The sequence below is a fragment of the Centropristis striata genome, chromosome 19 (genome assembly GCF_030273125.1).
Source record: "Centropristis striata isolate RG_2023a ecotype Rhode Island chromosome 19, C.striata_1.0, whole genome shotgun sequence".
NCBI lineage: Eukaryota > Metazoa > Chordata > Actinopteri > Perciformes > Serranidae > Centropristis > Centropristis striata.
In genome coordinates, this window is record NC_081535.1 from 22,759,943 (window position 1) to 22,786,232 (window position 26,290).

The following is a 26,290-nucleotide window of genomic DNA, read 5'->3' on the forward strand; positions in this document are numbered from 1 at the left end:
GACTGCCGAAAGCTCCGCACCACTTCTTCCCATCCCCTTCCCCTCCGCACTGCGATACCGCGAGGGTTGACGGCTCTCCTGGCGGCGGACACTTAACTTCAACACCTGGACAACAGCGAACTGTCGCGGGAAGGTGGGGGGTGGGCAGGCGGGCGGGCAGGCTACGGTAACCACCGTGTTTAGAGGGCGCTTCGAGGCAGGCGACAAATGCTGGAGACCCGCGGCCAGTGCCCCCAGACCCGACGGGGAGGGAGACACGCCGAGCAGTGATGGGACAGTTTTCAGGAGGATGCTACCTGAGTTTTGGCATCCTCGTGCTTCTTCTCTTCGGCTCGCAGTTCCCGGCCACGTTAGCAAGAGGTAAGCACAAACACACTCTTTGATGAGCTGAATGCTTTTATCTCATGGGGAGGGAGAAGAAACTCCAGTGTATGCCTCGACAGTAGCTGTGTGTTTGGGTGCTGAAAAGTGAAACCGGTGTGTCCAAAAACATTTTTTACCCAGCATTTGAAATTATGAAGTTGTTTTATTTGCAACGCGCGCACGCTGAGCTGTGAGCTGCTGTTTGTGCTTCTTTATGAGAAGATTGATGTGTTTGAGTTTAACGCACTGTAATTAAGCATGCCGGTTTGTTCAGATAACAGCGGAGATAATATCCGCTCTGCTCCCATTTGCCACGTTTCAGCAGTAATGGGAAGGAAGAGCAAATCCATATCTTAACCGCAGCGACTAATGTTTGACAATTCAAGTTTTTTTTCTTTGCATTTTTAGTTGACAAATGCTAGGAGGGGTTTCATTATGAATGTGCCGTCCTGTTGAGTAAATATCAGTAGGAGTGGTGAGGATGGTAGCGTGCCTGTACTATTTTGCTCGCACAAAATACAGTGTAGCCTACTACTTTGCATGGTAATATGGAGATGATTGCTTGAAAGCTGTGCTCAATTCTTAGTTGCTATTGGTAGCTTTAACTGTGTGGTTGCTTAATATGAATATATATATATATATATATATATATATATATAGTCCCCAGGCATGCACAAAAAAATCATAGTAATGAAACGCGACTTGACTAGTTTTGTCAAAATGTTTAGTGTCTTCCTTAGTCGTAATGCACACATTGGTTATTTATTTATCTGATATGTTTGTGATGGGAGCTTGAGAGCAAACTGAGAACTTGTGCACTGTCTAAAAAATGTTTCCATCTGGTCAATGGTGAATGGACCATCATGAAATCTTTCCCCTTTTCTTCTGGTGAATCTGTCCTGACCTATTGACATCCATTTAGCTCGCATGGCAGTGAAACAAAGATGCATTTGCAAGTCAATTAGTTAAGTAGCCCCAAGGTTTTCATTTTTGCATCCCAAGTTCTGAAATTAGCTTCAACTTTGAAATTTGCATAGCATAAATATTAGATTATGCATATGTATCTTCGGGGCAACTTTGCATGTAGAGATCAGGAGGGTTTTGTCATGTTTTTATTTTATTCTTTTAGTTAGTCTGAAAGGCGTTAAATGTAACCTTTCAAAACTGGCTTCACATTGCATTTACATGACCAGCATTTCATTTCCTCAGTGGCCACATTTGCTTTGTAAAACATTGCATGCAGTTTGAAAGTAGTGACCTATCCTTGGCAGGAAAAACAATAATGTTGTGAGTGCATGAAAGTGAAATGTGCCTGTGCGTGCATATGTAGTTTTCATAAGCTGCATATAGGTAGATGTTGTTTTACATCTGCCAGGGTTTAAAGTGGGGTCTGCGATGGCTCTTTGCCAGGCTGCGGAATAAATATTTATGTTGTGCAATAATATGGATGTCAACAGTCAAAGACTTTATGCAGAAATTAAATGACATGAAATGGAAAAGGCAGACTCCACAAAAAATTGACAGAATAATGTAAAACATACAGGCAAAGATAAGTTATGGAGCATGATTGAAATAAGAATTAGGTTCTCCAGTCATACACATTCTATCTCCCCCCGCAGTTGTGAATTTATTTCTCAATTAGAAGCAAGGTTATAATTCAGTAATCCAAATTTATTCGTCATGTCTTGCAAGAATGGGACCCTATCATTCACCTGCAAGCATACAATTTAAAGCTTAGCACACTGAGAGAACAAAAAAGTGACAAGTACAAACTTACCCCGGAGGAGAAACCTAGAATCATGGCCCACAGGTGGAATCAAGGAGGTTGATGAAATGTTCAGCAGTGTGTGTGTGTTGGGGGGCAGGGTGAGCAAGCGCACCACAGCTTGGATATGTTTATATGTATGTAGAGTTTGTCACCAGGGGTCTAACAATGCATTGATCTAGATTGATGTATTGATTCAACGATGGACGATCAAATATCATCAATGCAAAGGGAAAATTTCCATAACCATCAACTTTAAATTATGCCTGTTATTTGAAGTTCCCACTTTTTTATTTATTCTTTTCTATCAAGTATCGAGCTTGGATATTTTAGCTGCGATATAAATGTAACTGAATGTGTCAATTTATATCGTCTCTTAACGATAGCAGGCACCTTGATTTGAATCAAATCGAAGTCACATCTTGGCAGACTTTGTGATATCAGCAAATATTATGTCGTTGTCCAAAGAAGAATCAATGCAATATATTCATCTTCATCATGATGTAACTTGTCACATGGCAGTGCAGTAACATTTGAGTCATGCAGTCATGAAGGACTGCGGCTTCGTAGGCGTGTTACATGAGTTCCTAATAACAGTAAATTAATTTCTTTGTAGATTTTTCATGTTGAAAAAGAGCTATTCATGATTTGAACAAATGCTCAGTTGTCAAATTTCAACTGAAGCCAACCTTAAAAACAGTTAACATTTCACATGTGGATTTCAGTTCAATGGAAAAATACAGAAACATGAAGCATGGTCCGAATGGTTAGCAGATTATGGCTGCAACAAACAATTATTTTCATTATCAGTTAATTTGTAGATTATTTTCTCAGTTGTTTGGCACAATTTCCTAAAAACGCAACATGATGATATTAAATTGCTTCTTTTCACCAATCTGGACTCTACAGATATTCAATGAATACTATCAGATAAGACAAAGCAGCAGATCCTCCGACAACAAGGGAATGAAGCTTTGACACATACATGGTAGTAAAGTTTAAAAGCTCTTAAAGATGAACATATTGCTAGGCAGGATTAAGGAGTTTGCAATGCACAGTATGTTGGGCCTAATAAATAGTTTTCAATGTTTCGAAGTAGGCTCTTTGTGATAGCATCTTATGCTGCAGATGCAACCTGATCCAGAGTTTATGAAAGAGTTTTGAAATCGGCTAAATCACTCTACAGTCAGTCAATGTATGAATGACACAGATTCTAAGCTGAGGAAATATGTTAGAAATGTAAACTTTTTTAAGACAAAGCTGTGCAAGGACATTACCACAAATTGTAGCCTATGCATTGCGTAACATTTTTTTTTTTTTTTTGCTACTGGAACCTATGTGATGCTGAAAAATCACATTATTAGTTTATTTGCAAATCTGTTCTTTCTCTAACTGAACTACTGAATATGTTTGCAGCGTTCTCTGGACATTTGCCCAAGCTGGCTCCAAAGATTGAAAGTTCACTCAATGATTAAAGTAGGACATTTACTTGCATATGAATAGGAGTATAATTCCTTCAAATCCTACCATAATGTTACCACTTTGGATTAAGTTTTCATACTTGGTCAGGATTTGCGAAAACCTGTTTTTCCACTGCTGTAAATTTTGCCAAAATACTAAAATGACTTGTCAGATTTAACTCTTGAGCTTTATGTTTTTATCTACTGTATGTATAAGTTTAATATCCGTACTTATTATCCTTCTGGTTTTGGTCCTTTTGGGGGGATTTTTCAGCATGAACAAAAATATTGTAAAATGCCACTCTTATCCTTTTAAAACAGGATACTTGAGTTAACTAATTGGATAGACTCTTGTTTTAACATGTCAGTTAGTTCCTAATGGGCTATATAAGGTTATTGGGGTGAAATCAATAAATGTACCCCTGTGCAGTGACACTGACATGACAACACTGTTATGCCCTATAACTGGTCAGCCTGGAGCGAGCAACCACTCTCTAACCACACGAAAAGCAGATGACAGGCGCCCGGATGACCTTAGATCACGGAACAGTAGGTTAGGTAGGATAACCGCCACTCTGAATGTCAACATCTTAACCACACAGCAGCACTGTAAGATACTAACACAATACACAGTTTCATTTAAATTTTTGGAACGTACATTTGCTTTCATTTTAATCAAACTTGACAAGCCCGTAGTGGCGGAGGGTTGAGCTGATGCCATTGTACCTCCTGCTGCTAAAAACACATCTTGGCTCGAGCAAGTGAAAAAACTGAAGATAGAAACAGAGGGAGCGAGTGAAAGAGGAACAAAGGGCAATGGAGTCATCTCTGCCATGTTTTATTTATCCCAAAAAAATGACTGCCAGACTCTTTCTCAAGCTCCAGCTTTGATTTAACTGACATTTCACATGAGATGAATTCACGAGCACAGATGGGCTGGTATCCACAGTTGTTTCTATTCTGTAGGAGATCGCATGGTGGTCATATTGCCCAGTTTCGCTATTGCATTATTCAAAGGGAACCCATTTCTCTATCCAACACACCAACCCCCTCTCCCATCACTTCTTCTCCACAGTCGCAGGGATCTAAGCTCACCAGCAGCCAAACAATGGTCGGGAATATGGTGTACAGTGAAAGCAGAAAGCTGCAAAATGAAATATGGGGAAGTGATTGGGAATATTTTGCAAAGAAAAGATATTTTGCTTGGAAATAAACACAGATTATGCTGATAAATTGTGATGAGAGTCTGTGTTGGATGGAGCTGCAGTAGTAATAAAATAGCTATTGTTTTTGCTTTATCTATGGGATATTGAGACTTTGGAATCTGGTCAATAGATGAGCTTTTGTACATGGTATTCCCATGAGAGGTACGATTGATTGGAACAGAATCCTTTTGTTTGCTCCAATAAAAAACAATGCTTTCATTATAAATCTGTTGATGTAACTTCGTATTTCTGCTCAATCCCATTGTGGTTATGTATAGATTACTGGAGCAATCAAGTTCTTCTCTTTTGTTGTATTGTACATGCAGCTATTCCTGGCATTACATTGTTTAGTTTTTTTTTGTCAGTATGCTTAGGGATGTCATGACTTAGTTTTTTGACCCTGATTCTCAGCCTGAGAGTGTTTTAATATTGGGCAAAGTAACAAGATATTTAAAATGCTGATAAAATATCTATCTGGCACATTAAAAAATACAGCTGAAGACTACTGAATTCCACCCACCTTATTTTTCACAAGGTACTTGATCCACAGGTCCTGAGAATGTCACTCCTGAAATTAATTTAATCAGCCAGATTGTTTTGCTGGAGAAGATGCATCACTCTGTTGGAGTTGTTGGAACCAGGGCTACCATGTATGTATTGTGAAACGATAAAATATGTAGAGTAAGCTTTTTTTCCCTATCTTTTTTTGTCACAATGTCAGAAATCCAGCAGCCAAACTACATTAATGCAAAATATACAAAAAATTTTTGAATAACCAAAGAAACCCACATGTAGATCATTATATATATCGTTATTGAGATATGAAAAGACCTATACCAAAGAGAAGATTTTGCCCAGCTTTACTTGGAACAACAAGAACATGCATTCCCCTCCCAAGTGCACAGTGGCGTTTAAGATCTGCTGCCAGCCACATTTGTCATTTTAACCGGCGGTATCGGCAGTCAACACCGGCAAAAAATGAGAAGCTGAGATGAGAAGATGTATTACTCTGTTTGAGTTCTTGGAACTATAGGGCTGGGTAATGTGACGATGTATATTTTTAAAACAAAATCTACAAATGTCTATTGGATAAATGTATCCATATCTTTTTTTATCACAATGTCAGAAAACCAGCAGTTAAACTGCATTATGGCAATATTTATGCTTTACGTTTTTATCCTCTCATTTGAGAGCGGAGCTGGAGCGAACCATAGAGCTGATTTTCGCTAAGCTTTACTAGTCATATAGACTGTTTATTTATCGAATTACCAAGAAAATGCATGCATATCATCATGATATATATTGTTATCGAGATATGAGTTGACAAATACCAGAGAGAAGATTTTGGCTATATTGCCCAGCTCTACTTGGAACAACAAAAACATGCATTCCCATCTCAAGTGCACAGTGGCATTGCAGAGTGGAGGTTCTTCTCTAACAAATGACCTTTGGCCGACCTGCTGCCAGCCACATTTGTCATTTTAACCGGCGATAGCAACAGTTAACACTGGCAAAAAATGAGAAGCTGCTACTTGAATGCCTTGTCCACTGACAGATAAAAGATTAAATAAGAAATGGAAAAAATTAAGTTCAGGGAATCCGTGTATTTTTGAAATATGGCTGTCAGAACTTGGAGTCACTTGGACACATTTTTCAAGGAGGCACATTCTGATTCTACTGGCATATTCAGTGAAAATCCAGCAGGCAGTTCTGGACAGTGGAGTACAGTAATGAAAGGCTTGGCATTTTATCGTGTTTATTCAAGCCAACATTGATTAAAACATGGTCCAGATTGGCCTTGATTGCATTTCTTAGGATGAGCTCTGGGCATCTCCATCATATATTAATCTTTACATACTACACAGTGATTATACTTTCATCACTCAGCATCATTTATACATGTTGCACCCATACTGAACGTTTGCATGCATGCACCACAGTGGCTGCTGTATGGTCTGATTGGCCAAATGCTGTCAGAATGACAGGGTGTCAAATGTTGCCATTTCACTCGCCTGCTGCAGATTTGCCTCTCAGCCTCGTCTCCACAGCCTTGAAGCGTTCTGTTCGATAAGAGCTAGCATTGCTGTCATGTGTTTTCTAATAACACTGAGGGGGAAGCCTTGGAGATAACTGCCCATCCACAATGCACCATTCAATGCCTCACTGGCTAACTCAAGGGCATCGCCACAAAGGCAAGATTCACACCATACACCGTTCACTTCAATGCCAAACACCCCACCTCTCTCTCTCTCTCTCTCTCTCTCTCTCTCTCTCTCTCTCTCTCTCTCTCTCCTCTCTCTCTCTCTCTCTCTCTCTCTCTCTCTCCTCTCTCTCTCTCTCTCTCTCTCTCTCTCTCTCTCTCTCTCTCTCTCTCTGTCTCTCTCGGTTTGTACCTTTGGGTAGCACTTTTGTTTGCTCGAAAGCGATTTTATTTCATAAATACCCCCGTCCCCTCATCCTTTCTTGTTGTCCACTCCTCCCTTGCAATTCCTCCCAATGTAATTTAGTTTCAGTGGATTGTTGCTGTGACAAATGTTTTGGTTCTGGTATCATTTCTCACCTCACCTGACTGAAGGAGAAAGGAGAGCTGAGCTTGGAGAGGCAGAACAAGGGAGCGTTTGGGAGTGTTGGAAAGAAAAAAGCAGAAGGAAAGACGGCGAGAGAGAGAGACGGATAGGAGGGTTACGGTGCAGAATACTTAAGTATCTCATGTTATCAGTAACTGCCACAGTAGTTTGTCAGTAACAGCGAGCACCTGTCACTGCTCTCCCTGATGAATTAATTTCAAGAGTAATCAAAAGCAAATGCATATTTAATGACTTTTGGATTAAAGTAGGGTTCACTGTTGGTTTGTTTGGTGTGTGCGCTGTAGTGTTTTGAAATGCAGAAGTGAACATATTCATGCACCAATTTTTTGTCGTTGATTGTAAAAATATAATGAATGTAAGTCAAAAAGAACACATTTAGACATCAGTGCTTTTCATTTATGTCACAAGCGAGACTTCAGCATAGATCGTAGTACATGACAATACTGATCTTATTGGAAACATATCAACAATGAAAAATGTAAGAAATCCATAGAGGCAAACATGTGATTGATTTCCTTGTTAGTGTGCTTCAGGAGGAGTAAAGCCCCTATACCGCATACTTCATGACACACATGCGGTCATGGCTGCATATGCTGGAGCCATCAACCATGTTAGCTTTGACAATGTACATCTCTAATGATTTGAGGCCAGTGAGGGGACACGGATGTTTGAGGACATGGTTGTTATTTAACCCTCTGAAATTCATGTTTTCTTTAAACAAACGCGAAATATACACTGTTTATTTTAGAAAGAAACTATAAAATCAGGCATTATCGTTGAAACTTTAACTTCCCCATAGTCCTTGAATAGATCATCGGTTACAAAAGTCTCCATTTGTAAAAGTAACCAAAACGAAGCTTAAAATTGTGATATTGCTGTCAAATTCATTCTACACGTCTCATCTAAAACGTTGCCAAAAATAAATATTTTAGAATATCTAGACACTGTTAAAAACATACAATTTTGGGCTCCTCGGTGCAACTAGGAAGCCATGATTGGTTCTGCTGAGACGAACAGTCACCTGATTAATGTTGACAAAAAAACATACAGGACATAACAGCAGGCTGTTTACACAGACCAAAGAGGAGTGGTCAGGAGTGGTTGCAAGTCGACTTTTTTAGTATTCACAACACTAAATGTGTTTATATATAGAATTCCATTTTATTACTATTTATACATTATATATCTGGGAAATTCAACTTAAATTCAAGCTCCCTTTTGTAGTTAAAAAAAAAATAAAAATTCAGATGACACCCCAAGCTGCAGAAAAGCACTATGCCTGGTTATATTTCATGCAGCCCTGTCTGTTCTCAATGGCTATTTAGTGCTTTTGTGAGTGTCAGAGATGCAGGATTTAAGAGTCCCTCTCGGTGCATGAAGTCTACATAATATCTCTCTGTAGTCATGTGTGACTGCAATGTTGTAAAACCAACAAAGCTCTGTCATTGATAAAATAAAACAAAGTGGAATTCCACTGGTCTTTGAAGATGCCTCCGGTGTTTTCCAAAAGAAACACAGTCCTGCAGACAAAGGGTGAAGATTTAGAAGTGTTGTCTTTGCTGACTAAAATACATTAAAGTTGAATTTTGAACCACAGTAAACAGACTTGATTAAAGAATAATGTGTTTTTAAAATCCAGATTTCTCAAGTCTATAAAAAAACAAGCATTTTCAGACAAAACTAACTGCAATAATAGGCAATTTTTCCCAGAGCCTCAAAAACGGTCAAAATCAACCTTTGAGAAGAAAGATTTTAATCAAAGCCACTATGGGACTCAAAAATGTCTGATTTTAGTTTCTTTTGCAGTATTAACAAAAAAAGGACACAGTTGCAGACAGCAGGATCTGATTTAAAGCCACTGGAATCACATAAAGGAATAATAAAGATTAAGTATATTCAAACTTAAAACTCATAAAAAGAAAATCACTGTTACCCTCAGTGGGACATTACATTATTACATTTTTTGCATGGGAAGCTAGAAGAAATGTGTGCAAGTCAGCAACACCTTCAACACTGAATGTCATCAGTGTGTCAAGTTTTACGTCATGTTTTTCTAAAAATAAAATTGAATTAATATGCACCACGGAGTCAATGAAGCTGAAATAATCATATGAGTAAACCTGTATGTTAATCATCCAGCTGATAATTAAATACAATTTTAATTCATTATGTTGGAACATATTTATATTAATTTAATCTTCTGACCATATAAACTGCTATAATCATGCTTAGAATACATGATTTCATCGTGCAGTAGGTGTTGAATCTGCAGTTTGTCCTTGGGGAGAGAGCTTTGGTAAGAACATGTGAGTGGTCTAATGCTTCTTACTGAGTACAAAAATGTTTAACCCAGTGGGACAAGAGACACACCTGTGTTTGGAGCAGCTGTTCAAAGCCACACTGACTCCCTGCACCTATCCTCTCTAACTGCTCATCTCTGCTGTCGCCTTTTTGTTTTTATTAGGCAGGATTTATTTGAAAAAGGGCAGCGTCTTCAATAATCAGAAGTTCAAAGTTCACTAAACGTTCCGTGCAGCTCATCTCGCAGCTTGGCTGCTGTATTGTCCCCTTCCCCTCCATTCCCAGTTAGACCCCTGAAGCCTCTATCAGCCAACACTGGTCAGCTGTCCTTCCAGCAGCAGCTCTTTTCTTTCCTCTTGGATTGCTCGGTGGTAAAATGTCACTCTTCAAGTCAGGGCTGCAGAGTTTCACCTCTCTTTCTAATGCTCCACCATCGCTCCAGCCCTCCCTGAACTCTGAACACTAACGCAGACCAGGGTTCAGAACACAAGCATTTTTTTGTTCTTTTGCATCCTTCTATCTGCGGTCATATTCGTACCTACTGAAGCATGTTCTGCTTTTTATCGTTTTCATAGCAGGCAATTTTGATTGTTGATGATTCCTCATTTTTTTTCTTTTCATTTGCACCTATTCTAAATGCTTCTGGGATTCTGAATCATTGTATATTGCTTTTGTCCACCTTCTTTTTGGTGTATTTGCAGCTGAAAAACCTCCTGCAGTCTTTGCCTGCTGGTTGGTCACATTTGCTTAATATGAATTTGAATGAGAAACCAAAAATTCTATTTGTGCTACTGATTTACATTTAAATGAGAATGAATTAAGCATTTTAAAACAGAAATGTGAAAAAATATGGATAGAACAAATATCCCATTTTGTTTACATTCTTCCTGAGCCATGTTAAATTCCGTTCCTTTTGCCTATTGACACTGGTTAATGACTTGAACAGTTGAATTTAAATGTTTATCCATACATAAGGTTGTGTGTTTTCTTCTGCTCTCTGAGCACCGCGGCAAGGTTATGCATGTGTAACTTTGATGAGGTTCCCCTTCAGCCAAGGACTCCCCTTTGTCATTAAGATAGATAACATCTATTCTGTGCATCGATGTGGCTACATTCATTTAAAGACTACTTTTGTTTCACCTCACAGACAGCGGAATCAATAAAGAGCTTTGCCTATTTCTGCTTCATTTCATCTTAGCTGGTTTGGACCAACTCAACCCCAGAGCTGATGAAAGCTACTTTATATAGTCAGAGCTCATATATACGAGTGTGCTTTATTTAGGAATTAGAGAATTAATGCTGCTGTTATGCTGTCTTGTTTATTATGAACAATTTCCCTGAAGACAGAAAGACCAATGAATTTATCCTAACAAGTATTTCCATGTAGCCACTGTATGATTACCTTACTGTATGCCCCCAAGCTATAGAGTGCCAGTGTTATCCAAAACCTATTAAAAACACATTAAACAACCACATGGTCACACTGGGTAACATGTTCCTTTACTGTATTTCATTACAGGCGTATAGTTTATTCTGAAAAAAAAAAAAAAACTTGCTTCATGCTGTTTCCATATTTAAACTGCAGGACTCATTTCCCAAGCTGAGGGAATGAAAACATGCCAAGTCCTTTGACGCTCTGAGACACTTAAGCATGATGCAAGTACAGCGTATGTGTAAATCCTAATGATAATGTAATGCCGATAGCATGTTCGTTCATTTATCCATTCATTATCGGTAACCGTTTATCCTAACCAGAGTGTCTGGAGCCAATCCCTGCTGACATTGGGGGGGGGAAAGGCGATTTAGAGTCCAGACCAATTAACCTAAGCTGCACGTCTTTGGACTGTGGGAGGAAGCCAGAGAACCCAGAGAAAACAGACACTGACACAGGGAGAACATGCAAACTCCACACAGAAGGCCCCCAAGCCTTATCCAAACCTCTTTTTTTCGTATTTTTTGCAGATAAATACAACGATTTTTATCACAATAACAAATGAGACACAAATAATATTTATTTAACACTGTGATTGATTGCATTATCTCTGTACTCTGCAGTGCACTTATCTTAAATGGAAAACTAACTGTCCACAGATAATAAACAAATTAAACTTGACAACAGTCAACTTGCATAATTAAAAAATAAATAAACAACGTTAAGTGTAGTGGCCTTCCCTGGTTTTGGTTCAGTGAAATATGAATAAATTATCAGTCCTGTGAGTGCATGCCTATTATCTCAAAGTGGCATTAATTGGTAGACCAATTAATCAGTCTACCACTAGCTAAACATAGAATAGGTATTGAGCAGGTTACTGAGAAAGGCTTGAAAACAACTTTTTCATTTGTCATGTCCACATTAAACCAAGCATCAACCCCTGAGCCTGAAAATTAAAGCCAATCCAGAAGTGCCTTAAATCTGCATTCTTTATAATGGCCAGCAGGGGGCGACTCCACCACTCCAGTTCACTCCATTTACATTTACATTTAGTCATTTAGCAGACGCTTTTATCCAAAGCGACTTACTGGAAGAATAAAAGCAAACAATCAAGGTATAGTGCAATAAGAGCTATTAGTGCATCAATAAGTGCTAGTGACAATTCTTTGAGGAGTAGAATTATCGACTCCACTTTCATATATTCATTAGTCAATAGGAAAATGACCCGACTTATCACTTTGTTCACTGTTATCTTAGTTTACATTCTCATAACTAATTTATGGTGCCAATTGCTTTTATTTTCCAATTCTTCAATTCAGCATGGTACTCATTTAGTAAATTATGGTTCAATTTAGAGTAAAACGGATGTAAAATGAGGCTATGTTTTAGGGCGTGGCTTTATGCTTTAGGCTTTATGATTGACTTGCACACTGTTTTTATTTTAAAACTTTTACTCTTTCACCATTTTTTTTTGTGTTGAAAGTTAACATTTTAGTTGCTTGGTTTGATTAGAAGACACTCTAAGGAGTCGACTGTTCAGTTTAAGTAATGATTGCCCATTTCTAACCAAGATAACCTAGACAGTACTAGCATTAGCTGATGATGATCATTACCGCTCCCAATCTGTGCTGATCTGTGCTGCACTGATTGCAGAAGACCCATATAAAGACAGATGTAAAGCAAGACGTCAATGGGCAAAATGCCAAAGCCAAAGCTTTAAAACCAAAGGGTGACGTCACAGTGACAGTCTGTGTTGAACCTAGTGTTCTTGCTGCTCTGGTAAAGTGGCTGTGTATTGAATAAACCTTTTATATTGAGTGATGTAGTTTGCCATAAATGACTTTTATAACAGCACCACTTTGTTGTAAAAAAAAAAGTGACAGAAGAAATAGGTGTGAAACACTGCGTATTACAGGGCGAGATTATCTACAGTATTTCTGCTGGATGACTCTTGCAATTGTCATCCTGTCGTGGTCTCCAACCTGAGCGTACACATGTACTGACAAGATCCATATTCAACGCACTGAATTGTAGAAGCGTCTGAAATTGAAATGTCAGGTTGAAATTACTATGCTTTGAATTAGAATGCGGAAACAGAAAAGACAAGGTATTGTGTCGCAGCATCTTGTGTTGACATTTTTGTGTGCATTGTGTTTACGGACTGTGTCCAATACCTTGATACCAGATTCTGTTTGGAGTGAAAAGCCCAGCATTTTCTGCAGAAAATGGTCAAGCTGTTTTTTTTTCCGGGTGGAGTATCATAATTAGACTGCAGCACCGGCCTCATTCTCCCACTCCTAATCGGTTATCTTGAGATCTGCTAATGTCGAGGTATCCTTCTCTTTTCCCTGTATGTGTGTGTGTTGTATAGCTGTAATCCAAAACAAGGCCTGATAAAATGAGAGGATAAAACCCAATTACCCAGTAGGCAGTCCTGAGTCATCTCCCATTTGTTCCAGCCATTTTCCCCTCTGTCTACTGCTCTTTATCTCGACTTGTATGGTTTACTCAAAGACCACCCCAGCTGATTGTAATCTGTAGGTGAAAAGAAATGAGATGAAAAAATGTGAAGAAGAAACTGAAGTGATAGAGTGAGCTAATCGATGCCAAGCGGCTTGCACACAGGGATTCTCTTTTCTCTCCAGTACAATCTTCCAGTGTGATTGTGAAGTTTGTGTGCGCCCGGGCTTCTGAGGGGACCAATTAAGGAACGGCAGGGCAGGAGTCTGAACTGCTGGCTCTCCTAATAGCCTACAGGCTGGAGTGGACCTGATCCATAGTCAGTCGATAACACTGGCCTCCCTGGTCTCAGCCAATGAATGCCAGCAATCAAACAAAAAATGAAAGAATTGAAATAAAAAAAAAACTTTTTTGCTTTATCCATCCAATTACAGTAAGAATAAGTATAATCTGAAGTCATGATTGCATTGCTGAACAAACCTTTTTGTATGCGGAGACAGCTAAGTGCAAGACGGACTACAGCAGGCTCTTGACCTTTGCAAAAGATTAGAGAATTTGCCATCTTTTTGAGCTTTAAGAATACTGTCTACGAGTGTATGTGTGCGGGTGTGTGTGTTCATTTTTCTTTGTCGGGCTCAGTCGTTTTTTGTCTTTGTTGTCTGTTGGATACAGTGTTTGTTGTAGCCCTCACGTACTGAGGGAATATACCGCTGACATTCAGCTCCCTCTCTGCTGACCTACAAGGTGTACGATAACCTACAGGAACAGCGGGTTTGTTTTTCAGGGCTAATGGAGAACACTCCCAACACAGAACATAAACCAATGATGTCATGACCCATCTCTAAGGGATTCTGTTCACTCTTAGCGTTTCCTCGAGATGGGGTAGAGTCCTTAATGTAATGTGAAGGGCCTAAACTTAATCAATAGCCATAGATATCATTTACAAAGCTCTTCAAACACACTAGACTTTAAATTACTGGTTTATGTGTGTGTGCCTTTGGTGGATGTGCTGTTCAGCATTTAACTGGAGCGTATTATCTCTCAGTATGAAGAAAGCACATTGTGATCTCTTTGGAAACTATGACTAAGTCTTTAAATATAATCCTGAATAATGCTATTATTAATAAAGTGCAAGATCTCTGGGTGTACAACTTTGAGTCTCTATCTTGGAAAAATCACATTAGCACGACTATGATATAGATTTCAGTGGTGAAAAAATTCACAGTAATCAATGTGGCAGCCAATATAGTGATCTCTTTTAACGTTTTTTAGCTATAATATAAATAGACTGATTCTATGTAGATTGTACACAGATTTTTGCTGTGATATGTCTATGAAAAGGTACACAGAAAGCTGAACAAATGACTAACATTTTAACATTATTGTACATTGTTAAACAGTATCCACAGAATGTAAAACACTTTCAACCAATTCTAGAAATGAAAACTGAGAAAATAAAAAATCAGTATATATGTATATATGTATGTATATGTATATATTGACCAGGTTCTATAACCCCTTTATATATTTTGTAACTATCCCGATAAACTTTCTGTTTTCAGAAGTGAGCAATAAGAAGCATCATTTTTGTATATCATATTCATTCATGCCATTATTGTGCAGTCAGGCACTTAGACTGTATATAAGTAATGGACATTGTCACGGTGACGTCACCCATGAGTTTGTGGACTGCTCATTCGAAGTATCGAGTTCGGTGTTACGGCTGTCGTCATCTTTGTTTGTGGTGCAAGGATGGGAGCATCTAAATATTAACTATTAATGCTTAAACAAAATGTATGTTACTTACTGCAAAATTTAGCAGCAGACTTCTTGGAGTGTCTTTTAGTACAACCAAACGCTGATCAAGACATTTTTAAATTAACAAAATGTTCAAATAAACTTTCATGAGATGAAAACACACTGTGAAAGGGTCAGAGTTCTGAGATAAAAACATGATAAACAAGTTCACAGCTGTTTAGATGTACACAGTGCCGTGGAGAAGCATTGTTTTGTTTTTCTTCTATCCTGATTGACAGCTCGCCGTGTTAGCCACCTGTCAATTAAAGGTAGCCACACCCCAAACCCTGCTTTATTATCTATTTTCTTCTAAATGGGACCATTATTTTCACAAATAACATCATATTGTCCTGAAGAAGACTTGAAACTAGTGGTTGAGACCATAATGTCATGAGAATTTCTTATGAGGAAATAAATCAAGTGAGAAGTCGTCTCATTTTGTATTGAGATAGATAGGACCGGAGTTATTTTGCAATCACCGTTGGTGACCCCTGCTGGATTTCTGAAAGGCTGAAGGCCCTTCCGTTTTGCTGCCTGGTCATGTATCATCAGTTTTTATCAAATCAACCAACTACATATTGCTTTATTTTTTATGCAGTTCCTTGATCAGGACCCTCGCCATCATTACCACAATTATTCTACTTTAAATTACTCTAAAAAAAACTTAAACTCCAAACATCTCAATTGCAGTTTGGTTTAACCTACAGAGGATCAGTGATATCCATCCCATAATTTAAAGTTAACAACTAAACAATTCAAGAGAGCTTTTCAAGGTTTGATATTCTCAACATTTTCTGTTGTTTAGGTATATGATAGTTTGTATTTTTTTGCACATAAAAAGTAAAAGTTAGACTACATTCTATGTGAAATTTTCGACTACATTCTGCTCGATGCCTACTGAAGAATCTTCTGTTGTAGTTTCTTAGTGTACCTGCTGCTGATGTACAAATGCTTTTCTATGACTCAGCTCTGACTCACGGAAAGGGCTTTGGGCACACATTCTTGCTTCACCATTCTGCAACACAGAAAGAAGTACAAAGGAGAGGGGTTATCTTTAATAACAAAAAGCAGCTATTGAGACGGAAGACATTTATTTTTGTAAATTGTTTTGTCAATTGAGAGATCATGTCTTCTTCTGGAATCAGCAGAGCATAAAGATAGTGATATTAGTCCATTGGTCTGCTTTTGCAACACTTTGGTCCAGAATAACACATCTCAAATACTGCTGTCCAGATTGTTGTAAGACTTTTGAAACATACTTCATGCTCCCAGGAGGGAGACATGACCTCTTGTGTTATTTTCTACTCCGATCCTTTATCCTTTAAAGTTATAACTGATGATTTTACAGATGAAAGACTTAAAATCACATATTTTTTTTTAGCTTTTTTCTTCAGTTTCAGCCATTTTCCATGATATAAGGTTTGGTTCAGTGCTGTGATTATGCAAACTAGTATCTCCATCAGGATGAAATAGCACTTTTTCCCAGAAGTTCAATTCTTGGTCCAGTGCTTATTACCGTCTAAGCATTTCCCATGTTATAATTTGCTGCTTGTGCTCATAGTGTAATATAATCTAGAATATGATACATTTGGAAGCTGCACAAGAATTCATTGTGGTTGAGAGAAGCACTGTTTTGACATCTATGCCTGGTTTCATATTGTTTCCACTCGTTTCTTCTCACCGTGATGAATATTGCATGTCCATTGTCTATCTTTCTGGGAAATTTTGAATATATTAGAACAGTATTTTGTTAACTGGCAGAAGAGGCTGTCTACCTTACTCTTACCTATCAAAATTATGACAACAAGCATCTTTGTGTGAGCCTGCATGAGTCTGGAGTGGAAATGGCAGGTAAAAACATTTTCCAAGGCTTCCTTGTTCTTGGTGCTAAAGCAGTTGGGGTCTCTGTTGGCAACAACCTGGGTATATTATACATATCATTATACAGGGGTTACAGTTCAATAAATTGAAATATTGTAAGCAAGGCGATACATTGTGATTCTATATTCAATTGAAAATAAAAGGGTACTTTTTTATGCAATCAGCGAGATCTGCATGCCCTGTGACATCCAACATCACAGCATGACTTTGTGCAATCTGTCTGCCAATAATGCGTTTGAGAATTGATGCAGCAATACAAAACATAATATCATGATACTGAAGTGTGCCTAGGCCTGTCGCACATTTTTGTTTGTTTGATATTGTCCTATAATATTGCAATAAACATTATTACCAATGTATGCAGCTGATGTAATGATCATATAATAGTATTATAATGTTTGCAAACCCTTTTAAAGAGCAATTAACTTTTAATTCTTAAGAATATTCATACATGAATATGAAATATATAAAGATACCCTTTATGAATAAAACAGAGCAGAAATGACAGTAAAACATGTCTCAGTATTTTTTTCTGGTCATTGGGCTCATAATAGTTGGTAAAACCTGCTGTTTGTTAAACATCATTTTGGCCAAAACGTTGGTGACATTAGGTAAACAAACCGGCATGTAAACACAATACCGAGGTCAGCCAAAATGATCGTGGCCATGTCCATATATCATACGATAAGTCGATATTGTAATTATTGTGACAGCCTGAGTTCAGCAATATTTTCTGCACCCCTACAATGCAGTGCAGAATCACAATAAAAAGTAGTGCACATGCTTTCTTCATTTCATGCCTCGCATTAAATTAGTGCTTAAAGTGGCTCTGCTGTGGACTTTTTGTCTGCACCTGCCGCGACCCAATGCCACATATTGATTGCAGCAATACTGTTCAGATTTATTAATACCAGAGTTTTTCTGACTTGTGTGTGTGCGTAAATGTGATTTGGTGATTCTCTCAAGTGTACTCTACGGAGGCAAAGAAATCTCATGTGGTCTAATTGTGGTTGTAGTTGCTATTGATTTGTCTGCATCGCTGTTAGTTATGGTTTTTCAACCCTATATCATCACCAATTCCTCTCAGTTTATGTCCCTTACCTTCATTCGTTTCTTCAATATTGTTTCACATTTAAAAATAGCTTTTTGATCCTTGCAAACTGAATTCTTTATACGGTTGCAGAGTGATGTTTTCACCTTCTTGGAGTTAATGTAACATGCAGCAAATAATAATGTACCTGCACCTGTGCAGTGTTGATACTCTGAGTCAGCCATCTTAACAGTGTATATACAGTACAAAGTGAGCACATCCAATTTTGAAGTGGACACCAAACTGTTTGTTTAACACCATTCTAGATTTCCTCCTATTTATATCTGTTCAGCACCTGCTATATTTCTGTCATTCTGTCATTACTTATCCTCAACGTAATTTTGCTTACCTACAATAGTGCATCAGAGCTGCAGTTTATTATGTGTTTTTTATTATGTGCTCCACATGATTAAAGTGCTAATGGCCTGAGACGAGTGTCTAGTTGTAGCAGGAGGCCTGGTGTTTGGGTGCCCTGTGGCTCACTGCTTTATCTCCACTTTCTGCTTCTCACAGTGTTTGAGGCCATTGCTCATAGTACAGAATTGGAGGTGGCCTTCTCAATATTCTATCTAAACCATCTGACTACTCTATGGGTCAACATCATTCACTTTTGGTATTTGATGCTGTCTGTGCTATATGTGCTCATGTATATATTCAAAATCCACAGCTCCAACTAAAACAACCTATATGGCTGATCAAGCTCTGAGTGTTTTCTGAGAGTAATAGTACATCAAGTCAAAGCAAATTAACATTGCATTACTTATTCTTTTGCTACTGAGAGAGTCATTATTCTTACAAATTAAGTCACTAGTCGGGTAGACATAAACACAATTTGTTTTAGGCATTTGTACAAATGGCCAACGCTCTTATTTTTCAACTGAAAGAGTAGTTCTCAGACCCGATGTGGCATTACAAATTCTTGCAAATGTAGTGGACGTGTTGCTGGTTTCACTACCCATGCCGCTGTTGGTTTGGAAACCATATCCTTGTCGAAATGTTTCCCCTAACCTAAATCTGAACCAAACCATGTCCCTGACCGTAACATGACCAGTAACTCTGGGCACTAAAAACATTATTTCACATGTGGTGATAACTGGTGTTGGGACACTCTAAAACTGTTCTAACTAGTTTGATTTATAGCCAAACACCGGACTGGACCGGTACACCAAATTGAACCACTATGTGTTGCCATGGCATGGTGTCGAAATGGGAATCAGCAGAGGCCCCAGGATACGATCTTATCCCCATAATTGAGTCACAATACAATATTATTGCGTTTTAAGCATTTTTCTCAATATGGTGAGTATGGTGATACAATATATTGCGATTAACTGTTAAACTGCATTTTGTGTCCACAAAATTAAATTCAATTAAGATTTTTTTTTGTCAAATTAGAGAAAATTCTTTAGTCTATTCATCTCCCTTGAATAGCGCTGATTTAGCATTAGCTTTACCCTCTTCGGTTGCAGCTATCTCCAGAGAGTTAGATGAGCCTGCAAGGTCGTTGTGCGTTGAGTATTTTATTTTCATGCGGCACTCCTTGCAAATTCCATGTATCCCTTCCCTGTCACAAAATCCAAAATAAGTCAACACATTTGACTAGAACATGGATGGTGCCCTCCTTATTGCTTTGTCCGGTATACCAACTTCTTCTTTCACGCTGACCGTCACCTCTACTGACCACCAGAAAGCAATTGAATTTATTCTAAGTACCATAGAATTCACTTCATATTTTGATTAGTATTAATATGATAAAAAAATATTGATACTTGGCGGCCATGACTCAGCAGCCTTTTAAATGAGAGTGTAGTGACTCCAGTCCAAATGGTGCAGGTAGTGCACCTCTAAGATGGTTTGACAACCAAAAACAAACAGAAGAAGAAAACTAAGAAGAAAGTAAAGCTCACCTTTTGTCCAAAATATTTCCATATTGGCGCAGTTTGAGTTTTCTTTGAGGCGAACTCTTCAGTGTCTTTTCACCTCAAAAAACACGTTGTACTTTCTAGTAAACAAACTCCCACTCAACTTTATTTGTAAAGCACTTTAAAAACAACCACAGCCGCCACAAAGTGCTGTACATAAACAAGCAAAACAAGAACAATAAAATAAATAAAACGGCAATAAACACTAAAAAAATAGTTTCATTGCTTTTTAAAAAACTATTTAAAAACAATAAATAAAAGCAAACCATAAAACACTAATACAAGAGCAGAGTCTCATGCGTGTTTGAAAGCCAAAGAATAAAAATAGTTTTTAAGATTTGGGAGTTTATTCACGTTCATTAGTGGAAAAAGGATACATTAAGCTTAACGTTCACCAACACTTTATATAAACCAGTAAGAAGCTCACTGTTTCCTAAAACTACAGGGCAAGCAGGGAAATAATTCAACAACAGCATTAATGCCATAGAGCCGATCTGAAGGATTGAAGTCGGCCTTCACCACTGATGAGCTAATGCAAAGCAGCTGTGGCAGCAGACGCTTCATCACCAGACGAGTTAAAGAAGTGCAAAACTCTCTGAAGGTCTGTACAAGGCAGGCGTGATATTAAAGAGGCTGAAACGACAACACAAAAGACAAACGCGCCAACACCCAAAGGAATAAAGAGCGAGTGCGAGAGAGAGAGAGATCATCATCATGTCAGTGTGAGGAGACTAATGTGTCCAGATACAGGGCCCTTGTATTGTGAATGCTGGCTTACTTCCATGGATTATTGGCACACTTAAATGGAACAGAGCCACCGTTAATGTTATCAGTTACACCTGTGCTTTTCCTGCATGACAGCACAAAATACTCAGAATTATCAATTCACAGCCACATTTTTAACAGGGAACTTCAACTTAAAAAAAAAAACATTCCTTATTCTTTTTTTATTCGGTCCTAATCCATTAATTTTGTCCATCTTTTTAAAGCAGAAATGTTAAAAGCTTTAAATGAAGCCAATACACCTCTGAATAAAGATATCGGTAACACTTTATTTGAAGGGGTATGCATAAGACTGACATGCCACTGTTATAACCATGACATGAAATCTGTCATTAAGATGAAGGAGGCTTTATGCATGCTTATGAATGTTGTCATAAAGTGTCATTTGGTCAATTACGTCACCTTAAATGCAAAGTTGATATTGTTTTTAATGGCTGAAACTATCACAGCAAAGAAAAAATGGAAAACTCCTCCCAACAATGTATAGGTACACTTAAGTTATTGACTAAGGTATTTATAAATCGTTATCATAATCTGTTTAACTACTTCCTTACTTCCTGTTTGAACGTACATGATCACAAATGTTAAAAGAAACTTGTGATCCTCCTTTTGTTTGTTGTTTTTTTACCCCCCAAAAGTACAAATTGTATGTGAATATGTTGAGGCCCTCGGTTTGAGAAAATGATATTGTGATATTGTCAGACATCCCAAACAATGTCAACTTTGCATTAAAGGTGACATAACTGACCGAATGACACTTAATGACTTAAAGCCTCCTTCATCTTAATGACAGATGTCATGTCAGTCTTATACCCCTTCAAATAAAGTGTTACCAAGATATCTTTTCTAGAAATAGGTCCTGCATTGTATTGTATAGCTTGCTTCTCTTGACCTGTAGTGGAATTTATCCTTGATGGCTTGAAAAGAACCACTAATGCACAATAGTACTGTACTATACATATGCAGCTTATAGTAGAGAAAAGCAAGACATGGAAGTATTCTTTTTCACGCTGTACTGTAGGAAATCACAGAATAAAAATCTTTCACACAGCTCAGATGTTTCATTCCCTTCCACTCAAAAAAATGTGTTTCTGGCTATTGTTACTTCAGTTGGAAGTTTGACCTTCACCGTGCAGAATGATGAATGTGCAGAGTTTGACACTAGAAGGCTGTTTTCACATTCTTCTGCTGAAGGGGGGTTCTCTATGTGCTCACCTTGAAACAAAGTTTGAGGTGTCTACATTCAGTAAAAGCATCCTAGCCTCGAAGACGATGTGCAACTTTGATTTGGGAGCTTGAAGCCTCAGTGAAAATGCATCAAATTCGAGATAACATAAGAAATACGATTTTTTTTTTTTTATGAAGTTAAAGCAAGACGATTGTTTTGTATGTCTTCCAACATTGATTAGAGCATTAAGACTCCAGAGCTAGATATTTAATGCCTGGCTATGGAAAAATGTACCATAGTGTTTGGTCTCATCCCGCTATCGTCACTTGTGAAGAAGTGCTTATGGAGTGCGTCATAAAAAAATGTAACTGGAACAGACTGTACAGGAACAAAACATATTGTGAAGATAATTATATATATGATAAAATATGTATCGTTGTCTTTAAAAAAACTGCCAAAACATTAATCACTTCCCCAAGTTGTGCCAGAAAGATAAAATGGTAAATAACACGTCACTATTTTATTTAGCACTGACAAAATTATGTACCACCTCATAAATTAAAGACATCTTGCCTGAAACGCCCTCGTTCTCTCTGCATCTCCTTCATTCTCTCTGCGTCTCCCTCGTTCCCTCTGCAGCTTATGCAGAAGTTGTTAAGGACAGGTGGCAGTAACGGATGTGAAACTGCAAATTTGTTGTCATCTTTCAAACCATGGCGGAGCGGGCGAGAGCTGCTGGCAAGTCGAAAGCAAAGCTCATTTCTCAGTCATCCTCTCCAGCTTTGAACTGTAGCTGATGCTAACCAGCGAACACGGTGGATCAGTCTGCTTCTGAACCAACTTTTCCCTCATTTCACCCCCCTCAATCGAGGACAGTGCTTTGCTCATGCATCATGAGGATGACATTGATTACAAGTGGCATAGAGCGGAGGCAAGGCAGTCATTATGCATTCTTTTTAATCGTTGGCCACACCTCCTTTGGCATAGTTTGTGCTCTAATAGTTATTTTCTGGAATGAAGGAATAACTCTGTTAACAGAACAAACAAAATGTGTTATCAGACTGATATATGTAATGTAAATGTAATATACTGTAGTTTCCACCTTCGCTCAGTGGACTAAGGGCAGGTCATCAAACAATCACTGCTCCAGTATATTTTCAAGAAGCCAACTGTTTCACTTTCATATTCATATCTCTGGGATCAGATTGCAGATTCATACACTTTGGCCGTACAGAATAGTTAGAAGTGTGTAGTGTTCATAACATTGATTCAGGAGTGGAGATCACTTCTAAATTAGCATCCAAATGCTGCACATTTCACCCTACTTCACTTCTGGCATCTACATACGTTTTTTTCGTTTAAACTGTCTTTTATAATGCCATACAAGGCTTTTTTTGCCCTAAACCTAGGTCAGTGCTTTTGTCGCCTAAAGCCAAAAGGTAGCCTAAAACAGCTTTTTTTAACAACTGCAAACCGTATGTGTACGTGTGAGCTGCGAAACACTTTATATGTGCCGCTATGGGTGGTATTGACTGTCGTTTGGGTTGGAGATCTTGTTGGTATGACCCTGGTATTCTCTACAGTGGCAGATAAAGATTAGGCTACATTTTTATAATATATTTGTAGAATTGGATTCCAGTTCGCCTCACTCTTTCTGCTCGGAGCATGGACCTTTATTTACCTGCTGTAGCAACTCATACTCAGCCTGCACAAACACCAGCATCAAGGATCAAACCTGGACCGTCCTGACTCTACGCTGGATCATCAGAACCCGGGAAATACCCAAGCAGTGGGGAGTGTAATTTGTAGTCTCATACAGGACAAAATGGCACAGACCTTAACAATTTGCTGAGATTTTACCGATATAGTAACATATTTTAAAAAATCAATTTGTGGCGGTCAATGTTGATATAATGGTGGGCAAACACACATAAATCGGATAAATCACTTTTATTAGGGAGATGACATCAGAAAATATTTTGTGAGACATTCAAAGCTTTATTCAAAAACATCAATAGAAGCTAGAATTTTAAAAAAAGCATTGGGTACAGCCCTATCCTTAAAGGGAATGCATCTGTATATAACACGACTCCATCTGGCTCCATTGGTCCCAGAGCTTCTGGGCTGCCACACCAAAGGGGGATTTAGGTCTTCTTTTATTTATGTAGATGACCTGGTTCTTGTGGCCCAGTCCAGAGAGCAGCCCATGTTCCAGTTTGCCTAATTGTAGCAGTATTTTACTGAGTTTAGGAGACAATTTATCCAAGCTGTGTGACAGAAAGACCTCGGTGATTTAGCTGGACTCCTAGTCCGTCATAAAAAGGAAAACTGCTGAGCCTGAACATCTGTTTCTGTGGTTTCAGGGTTTCTGTTTAGGAAAATGGAAATTTTATTGGCACATGGTTCCTGCTGCCACCCCTGGACTGCCTTCCCTTGTGGGTTGATACACTCAGCCTCACAAAATACTCAAAAAGAAAAGATCTCCCCTCAGAACCCTGTTTTGAGTTTTTTTAACGCATACTTTAAAGCAAAAATGCTAATGGAGCGACATCTTGTTCAGGCCAACATTTTGTCCTTCTTCCTGTTTGACACTTGACAAGATGTGACACAAATTTAACAGGCAATTTAGTAAGAAAATGACAACTTGTTAGAGGCCCACAGTGTGCCTGTTTTCTGCTTCCTGTCCACCGGGCTAACAGCACACTGCTGGGAAAGCTAAAGTAGCTAATAGGGACCTAATAATGAGATGAGGAACAGGTGTGCAAGCAGGTGGCTGAATCTGAAGACTGTCAGGTTGCGAAAACAGAGCAGGGGCGACAAGTGGGCAGGTGAAGAATGACAGAGTCCTGGGGCAAAGGGTGACAGCGCAGGCATCAGCGTGACACTTTTAAATGGGACACACTAATGTGCACAGCTCTGTCTAAAGAGCATATAATGCAGGGTATCCAAAGCAGCCTGTCAGGAGATGATTAGGACATTAACCTCACTAACCTAACATGACTCATTGCTTTTGTGCTTCATCCCAAGTTTGACATTTTTGTTGAAGTTTCTATTATGCGTATTTATATACTATATTAGAAACATTTGACGCCCAGCAGGATGTTCAGGAAACTCACCTCATTTCTAAAATAAACATAATTTATTGGCTCTTCTGTGGCATAAGCAGCACACAAGTGTTTATGATGAATTCATATTCCTTGAACACATAAAAAAGAGGCCCAGATTACTTCACTGGTCCTGTAATACCCCCATATCCCAAAGCGACATAGTTGATAAATAGTCTTTGATTCAATTTCATACTAGAATTAACTCTATATTGCATAAGTAGTTTAATTTAGGAAGGATATTTTCAGTGTTTTGAACACAATAAAATCTTTTTAAACGCCTTAAAGAAGTTTCAGGGAAAAAAAACACCATGCCAAAGTTTAGGCATGTTTAAAATGCTTATGAGACCATGTGTCTCACTTTCTTTTGTGCATATTCTGTCAGATCCAGTCCTGTTATGATCTCCAGACACACAGTATATGAATTTTAAATTAACAGAAATGCATGCCTAAAAGCTTTGATCCCCCTGCTTTTTTTCTCCTCCCTCCCTCTCCTCAGCAGGTAGCGGAGCATTAACCTTTTGCCAGTGTTTCTAAAATGAGAGCTGGGGCAGTGGGAGTCTGGTACCCTTATAGTACATCCCCAATCTCCAATGCCTCTGCTTCTTGCCCCTGCGAACCTCCTCATTCATGCAAAAATGAGTGCTCAGTAAAGGTGGCTGGCTTTGATCAAGAGGGCTCTCTCCTCTGTAGCAATTGATGATCAACACACAAGTGCAAAAGCCTTTGAGCACTCCAGAGAAAGCGAAACCTGAATGGAGTGTTAAAGAACAGCGATCAGGGACTTCAAACAAAGGCCTGCTGTTTGTGTATTTTGGACCTTAAACTGAGACCTCAGACTTTTAGAGCATGTTATATAATCCCTTTATAAGCCAGTGAATTGCTTCGGAAAATAAATGCCCATGATCTTGTCAAGACTTATTTCCACTTGCATATTGGATGGTTTAATTAAGAAAGAGGAAATTAAGTCG

At 38.5% G+C, this 26,290-nt stretch overlaps 1 protein-coding gene across 1 annotated transcript in view; it reads left to right on the top strand.

Moving 5' to 3' along the window:
- The first annotated feature begins 269 nt into the window (after positions 1-269).
- The window catches only part of unc5da (unc-5 netrin receptor Da), a 220,560-nt gene continuing 194,539 nt past the window's right edge, over positions 270-26,290 (top strand). Inside the window, exon 1 of the mRNA XM_059357890.1 lies at positions 270-360. Within this exon, the coding sequence (XP_059213873.1) occupies positions 270-360 (91 nt within the window). The remainder of the gene's footprint in view (positions 361-26,290) is intronic.